Consider the following 6,806-nt stretch of genomic DNA (forward strand, 5'->3'; position numbering starts at 1 on the left):
TTGTATAAAGATCTCATGTTTAACTAAAGTATTCAACATTTTTGAACACTATATTGTGTTATAGATTTCATTTTGAATGGATACAACTACCATTTTTGCCCATCAATCTAGACTCAAAACATGTTTTTTGGAATGTTTTAAAAATTTAAAACTGAAATCTCTCATTTACATCAGTTTTCAGACCCTTTGCTATAGCACTCCAAATTGTGGTCAGGTGCATCCTGTTTGCTTTAATTATCATTGAGATGTGTCTAGAACTTGACTGGCAAATTGAATTGAACAGTTTAGGAAGGCACACACCTGTGTATATAAATTCCCACCATTCACATTGCATGTCAGGACAAAAACCAAGCCACAAAGTCTTGGAAGGAACTCCAAGGACCGCTGTGATAAAATTGTGACAAGGCATAGATCAGGGCAAGGGTATAAAACCATTTCTAAAGTTTTGAGTGTCCCCAGGAGCACAGTGGCCTCAATAACTGTGAAATGGAAGAAGTTTGGAACCACCAGGAGTCTTCCTTGTTTTCCGAACCGAAAAATCTGAATCGGTGCTCCCCCTGGCGTGGAGCGTCACTAAAGGAACCCTTTGAAGTTGTTTGTATGCGGCACCGTTTTCAGCTGTTTGATTTCAGCCAAGTTCGCCTTCTCCCACTGACGAAGCTAGAGAGGACAAAGTGGATGGGCACAAAGTGTGCACCCAGTGCTTGAGGGAGTTATCAATGTACTACCACTGCAAATTGATTTAATTAAGTTTCCCTTTGTAAACTACAATATTTTGTTTCATAGAAAATCTATGGTAAATGGTAAATGGTTGGCATATTATATAGTGCCTTTATCCAAAGCGCTGTACAATTGATTCTTCTCATTTACCCATTCATACACACACTCACACACCGATGGCGACTGGCTGCCATGCAAGGCACCGACCAGCTCGTCAGGAGCATTTGGGGGTTAGGTATCTTGCTCATGGACACTTCAACACAGCCCGGGCGGGGGATCGAACCGGCAACCCTCCGACTGCCAGACCACTGCTCTTACTGCCTGAGCCATGTCGCCCCAATGATCATCTATGATCTCAACCACCAAAGTGGCTAGTATGAGTTACATGCCACAGCTGAATTCTACCTGCATTTAGTGGATGATGGATGCTAATGCAATGCTGTGGTGCTTATCTATAAAATATTTATTTCTGTGCAGATTAAACATAAAGAAGCCAGCTTCAATAAAAAATAAAAAATACATATTTTGGGTACACCCACCAGTTAAAAAAAAGACCAAACAAACATAAAAAGACACAGCTTTTTCTGAAGCTGATCAAAGACGGTAAAAAATGGAAGGAAGAAATATGTCACTAATCATAAAGACATTAGGTCAGGAAGAAAATGGCACAACCACTCGATTCCCCTCTCCCTCTTGCCTTCCTTTCTTCTATCTTCCCTCCATTTTTCTCTCCGATTCCATTCCTGCCTTTAATCTCACTCTTTTTTCCTTTCCCTTCATTATAGTCTTCTTCCTTCCATCTCTCACTCCTTCCATTCTTCCTCCCCTCCCATCTTTCACTCTAACCTTAATCCTTCCATACCCATCCAGCTCTCCCTCCCTCCCTTTCAACCTGTTCCTGCCCTTCTTATCTCTTCCTCCTACCACCCTGCTTGCTCCACTCCATCTCTTAAATTAAGTATCAATTATCTCATTACGTGAAGCTGAAGAATTTGTGGTTTAACTTTAGTAGAAGCTGGTTTTCAAAATTGTGAGAATCCGGGCTTGTTCTTCTGGGGCTGGAGACAAGTCCTGCGATGCTGAAGAGCCTTTCAGAGGTGGCAGAGGAATGCAAGGGTGTGTTCAGCTTCTCAAACAATGTGCAGACAGCTGGAAAAGACCTGAGCAAGCTCACGTTATCTGCTGAAGAGGCCAAGTATCCTTCCAGTTGCTTGGAGTGTTCTTGTGTATGAAACGATTTCAGGGAGGAAGAGTATTTGTCCTCAACCTGATCGGATTTGTTTGCTTCACCTTGCTGCAGTGAGCGTTCTTCAATGTGCTCCTTTATGTACTCAATGCCTAAAATAAATGAGGTGAACATATAAATCAACCAAGGGCCTTAGTGTAACTCTCTCTTACCATACCATAACTCCAATTTAAGGTTAATTTCCTCTTATTTGAGCTCAAAAAATTAGCAATGTAGACTCATTGATTATATTTCAAGTACAGATGTATTCTTAGTTTAATCAATTTGTGAATTAGCCAACATTACCACACCTCCTTCTATATCAAAAAGTAAAAGGCCCAGTACTTTGGGTTTAATGTGTGGTTCTCAATCTATGAATTGTCAAAGTGCACACCAATACAAAGATGCTTATGATAAATGACATGTCTTACCCATTTGGATTGTGGCTTTATCCTTTGTCCATTCCATTTTGAACTTGGGAAGAAGAATGGAAGCTGCAATCAGCTCAGGATTTCTTAGCATGTGGCTGAAACGATTCTCAATACCCAGCTTTAGAGCATCCACCAGAGGTTGACAATACTTCAACGACAACTTGATTCCGTCAAGTTTGACGATCAGCTGGTTGATTGTTGGAAGTAGCCACCCCATGTGAGTGTTTGTATCAGCCAGCAATATGTTCACGGCCTGGGCAACTGGACTCATAGCGGTGGCATATTCCATGAGGAATACAAGTTCAGTTCGGTTGAACCTGTCAGAAAACAAAAACAATACTGTTTCCCAGCTCCTGCTTCACTCCTAGATGACACTATACAAGGGCACCACTAACCACTTCCTCTATTACAACCAAGGGCCTGATTTACTAAGATCATTAGCATGTGAGAACATTTTAGCACACGCAAAATCAATAGTATGACAAATTATTTGTCATGTTATTTGTTTTGCACCATTCACTGGTTGTGATTTGGGTCATTCAGATGTGGGGGGTGACCACTCCATTTTTGCTCTAACTTTGTGTTAATGTTTTTTATATATTCAGGAGGGAACATGCAAAACATTAGCATAATTAGATTAGTCGTTCTAGAGATACTGCCTCAAAAAAAAAAAGAAAAAGTAACTCGCAAGTGGAAATTGGGGTGCGTGTCGATTTTGAAGCGTCATGACTTTGGCATAAATCTCTAGAATGACAAATCCAATGAGGATCATGTTTTGCGCATGCTCTCTGTTGAATATATAAAGAACAAAGTTAGAGCAAAATAGGAGTGGTAACCTCGACACCTTTGGTTGATTTTTTTTATGGAATGACCTGAATTAGTTTTGCATGTGCCAGAAGGTTTTGCATGAACTAAAGGTTTTAATAAATCAGGCCCCAAGTTTCAGTTTACTAGTTCTGAGGCTACAATGTTAAAATTATTAGTCAAATAAGCCAGAAAACGCCAATGCAGATTTAAACCTTCAAGGATTTACATTATGATGAAACAATAAAACCAAAATAATTAGCGCATTACTTACATTGGAACCTGCAGATCTGTGCAGATGGATCTACCAGTTGCCCCTCCCTTGGCTGTGACTATCCTCAGTAGTCTTTCCACAGCCAGGAACAAGGAGTTCCACCTTCTGGCATTTGGGTGCAGCAGCTGGAGGGAGCAAGCATCTTGAATGGTTTCAGCTGCTAGTGTGGATCTTCCACACTTATTCCAAAGTCTGTAACATTTGCCAAATGTTAGCTGGTACAATTTTTTGTAAGCCTCGCTGGATGTTGCTTTGGTGGCATCAACCGTACTTACAAGGTTAAGTAGATGACATGCACAGCGGTGGTGTTTTGGTAGCTGGTAATGGGAACCATCGTCTTCATTCAAGAGTGCTGTGACATCAATAAACTCTACTTCTTCATTTTCCTCATAATTATCTTCATTTCCTGGCAGACCTACATCACAACCACCAACTGATTGGCCATTTTCATTCTCACCCAAAACCTGGAACTCTTTAAAGAAATTAGAACCATTGTCTGTCGTTGTTCCAACAATCTTTCCCTGGATTTCAAACTCAGAATGGATGTCATTTAAGGCACTTGCCAGTTCATCAAATGTGTTAGAGCCTCTCAACTGTTTGCTGGCAAGGGCAGCTGAGCATCTGTTAAGACTCTCAGGATCTATCCAGTGGGCTGTAACACCAATAAAGCTTTGTCTTCTGATCGACCAGCAGTCGGTGGTGGTTGCAACGTGATCAACTCCTCTCATGGCCTCAGTCACCCTTTTCTTCATTTCTTTAGCAGCAATATCAATCATGGAACACAGTGTGGGCCGTGAGATGATGCTTGAATTAGGCTGCAGTTCTCTGACAAACTCTATGAATGGTTCTTGCTCTACAAGAGAAAATGGCTGCAGCCCTTGGACCACATACTTCATCACAGCTTTGTCAATTGATGTTTGCTTGGAGTCAAACAGTGATGTCTGCCCGCTGGTGGAGGGAGTCTCCATCTCTGACCATTTTCTCTTCAGCTTGCTTGATGTCAATTCTGTATATCTCTGAACATGATGTGTATGCTTTCTCTAGAATAGAAAAAGAACAAAGAACAAGAAATTAGTCTGGTAACAATTTCACTTAACTTGCAAAACTAAAAACTAAAAATCCTGGTTTAGATACTATTTCATGTAGTAAGGCTGTATTAGCTTGGTGAACATATAGTCAAAGAGTTTACAGTAAAACTTCAAAATAGCTTGAGTTTAGAAGATTAAATGTACAATTCGTAACAGGCTTCTTCTCTTTTTTTTTTATCAAAAACTTATTTAGATTTAGATTTTTGAAACTAAGAGGGGATTAAGTATATGTTTGTGACAGGGTGCACTTAGGGCATCACACATTTTGGCTTATTGTGACTTGTGGTCAATATTTAGTATAGGCTACAATGCACATATCGGCCTACCCCAGAGGTGACAACTATTTCTATGACAACTGTCTACTGTAGCCGAACAGACGTTCTATCTGCTGGGAAGCCGCACATAACCAAATATTGTTTTTGACGGGCTCTTACAAGTATTTGAGCTGAATCTGTCTTTAGATTATATAGATTTACAAATGTGTTATATGAATACAGACTTAATCACCCGTTACCATTTAACGCTAGTTAGCTAACTCGACTTACCTCAACATGCTTCTTCAAGTTCGATGGCGAGTTCTTAAACGCCAATATCTCCGTTATTTTGGGTAAACAAAGGATACATTCCATGAGATAGGACGACCCCTTGTCTCCAAGGAAATTAAACATCTCCTTCAGATACGGCCAGGGGTGTCTGTCATTATTTTCTCCCGCAGGACCAGATGCTTCGCCTTCCATCGTGAAGTCGCCGACGCTCACTTTTTACAGAATTAAATCAGAGAAGTGCCAGTGATTACACACGGTTCCCAGGCAGAATGACCGCAGTGCTATGGCTGGTGTGCTGCTGGCGGTCGTCCGACTGGGAACAAGTCACTCTGGTCTTAATTTCAGAGTCCACAATGCTATATTTGTAGACGATATACATATTTTCCTTAGTTTAGTTCATAGCGAGTAAGAAATTATAGTGTGGAAATTGTATCGGAGTAAAATCATGAAAATGTAGTGGAGTAAAACCGAATGAAACTGAAAGATATACGTAAGTACAAATTCCTTGAGATAGTTGGAACAATCTGCATCTCAAATGCAGCTTCATAAATAAAGGAATCACAATGTGTCGGAAAATGCGTATGTGGTTTATTGTATACGATAAGATATCCTATTGTTTTTTGAGTAATTTGCTCCATATTTGCTGATGTTAGATGAGCCAGCACTATAAGGTGTGTTTTTAGATATGGTGCAATAGTTGTCTAGTTTGATGAGCCCTTTTCTCACTTTCCCACAATAATAATAATAACACGGCCATGACCTGTTAAAATACAGGTTTATCATGCAATTAAACCTTTCATTGAAGCAGCCCATTGTTTGCAAGGATATGCTATTATTTTGTGCATTGTCATCCATTGTGAGAAGATCAATTTCTTCCTTCATTGCAAATAGCCAACATTATTAATAATCGACCAATGTGTCGGCCTGGGTGTCAGGTTTTTTTTTAGTTTCTTTAATTTAAAAAATTAAAAATGGAGGAAGCTGATTTGAAATTGGACCTTTAAAACACCAAAAGTCAAACAAAGATTGGTGTGGTGTGTCAGCTGTAACTCCCTCAAATCATCAGTTTCCCACTCATAGTGTGTGCCAGCTTTACTCACAGAATACTGATCTATTTGTACACAACTACCCAGTTGTTGTTGATGTTGTTGTTTTCTTTGATTGAAAACCTATTTTTCCAGAATATGAGTTAAAAAAAAATGTATGTTGTAATTATGGTCTGAAAATATTAAATAAATAAAAGTATTATATAAATAAGAGTAAATACATATGAGTAGCATTTTAAAACGTCTCACTCAACTTAAATATACAACAATCATTTTTCCACAATTAACAATGCTTTAAACTGTATAAATAGTATTTCATTATAGTATATGTTTACTTATATAGGTAGATAATAAGGTGAATTGCATTCATAAGTTTAATTTAATTTTGAAATGAAGATGAAAAGCTTAAGTATTTTCCTCTATGCTTGCAGCACTCACTGTCTGTTGTTTTACGAAGTGAATTACATACAGTAAAAATTCAACCATTCTCTCCTCACTCATGTTGCAGTTGTGTTATTATTACTATTATTACGTTAAAACGATCAGTTACATTTTTGAAACATGATTATTACAACAATGCAAAGTATATCCAAACTCAATGAAATTTAGCCTACAGTTAAATATTTTTGTCACCAGGTCGGCTATAACCAGACTACTTGCATGAATTCAAAAT

General features: G+C 38.9%; 1 protein-coding gene across 2 annotated transcripts; it reads right to left on the minus strand.

Moving 5' to 3' along the window:
* Positions 1–1,228: 1,228 nt before the first annotated feature.
* LOC133122842 (uncharacterized) lies at positions 1,229–5,396 on the minus strand. Of its 2 annotated transcripts, XM_061233062.1 has the most exons (5): positions 5,088–5,396; positions 3,730–4,494; positions 3,455–3,579; positions 2,377–2,693; positions 1,229–2,058 (listed from the first exon to the last, which is right to left on the minus strand). In XM_061233062.1, exons 1-5 carry the CDS (start codon positions 5,277–5,279, stop codon positions 1,694–1,696), a joined length of 1,764 nt encoding a protein of 587 aa, XP_061089046.1. In that variant the 5' UTR covers positions 5,280–5,396; the 3' UTR covers positions 1,229–1,693. The 2 variants fall into 2 exon arrangements, with proteins under 2 accessions (XP_061089046.1, XP_061089045.1); XM_061233061.1 differs by having other exon boundaries at positions 3,455–4,494.
* Between the last annotated feature and the right edge of the window lie 1,410 nt (positions 5,397–6,806).

The sequence above is a fragment of the Conger conger genome, chromosome 2 (assembly GCF_963514075.1).
Source record: "Conger conger chromosome 2, fConCon1.1, whole genome shotgun sequence".
Classification (NCBI taxonomy): domain Eukaryota; kingdom Metazoa; phylum Chordata; class Actinopteri; order Anguilliformes; family Congridae; genus Conger; species Conger conger.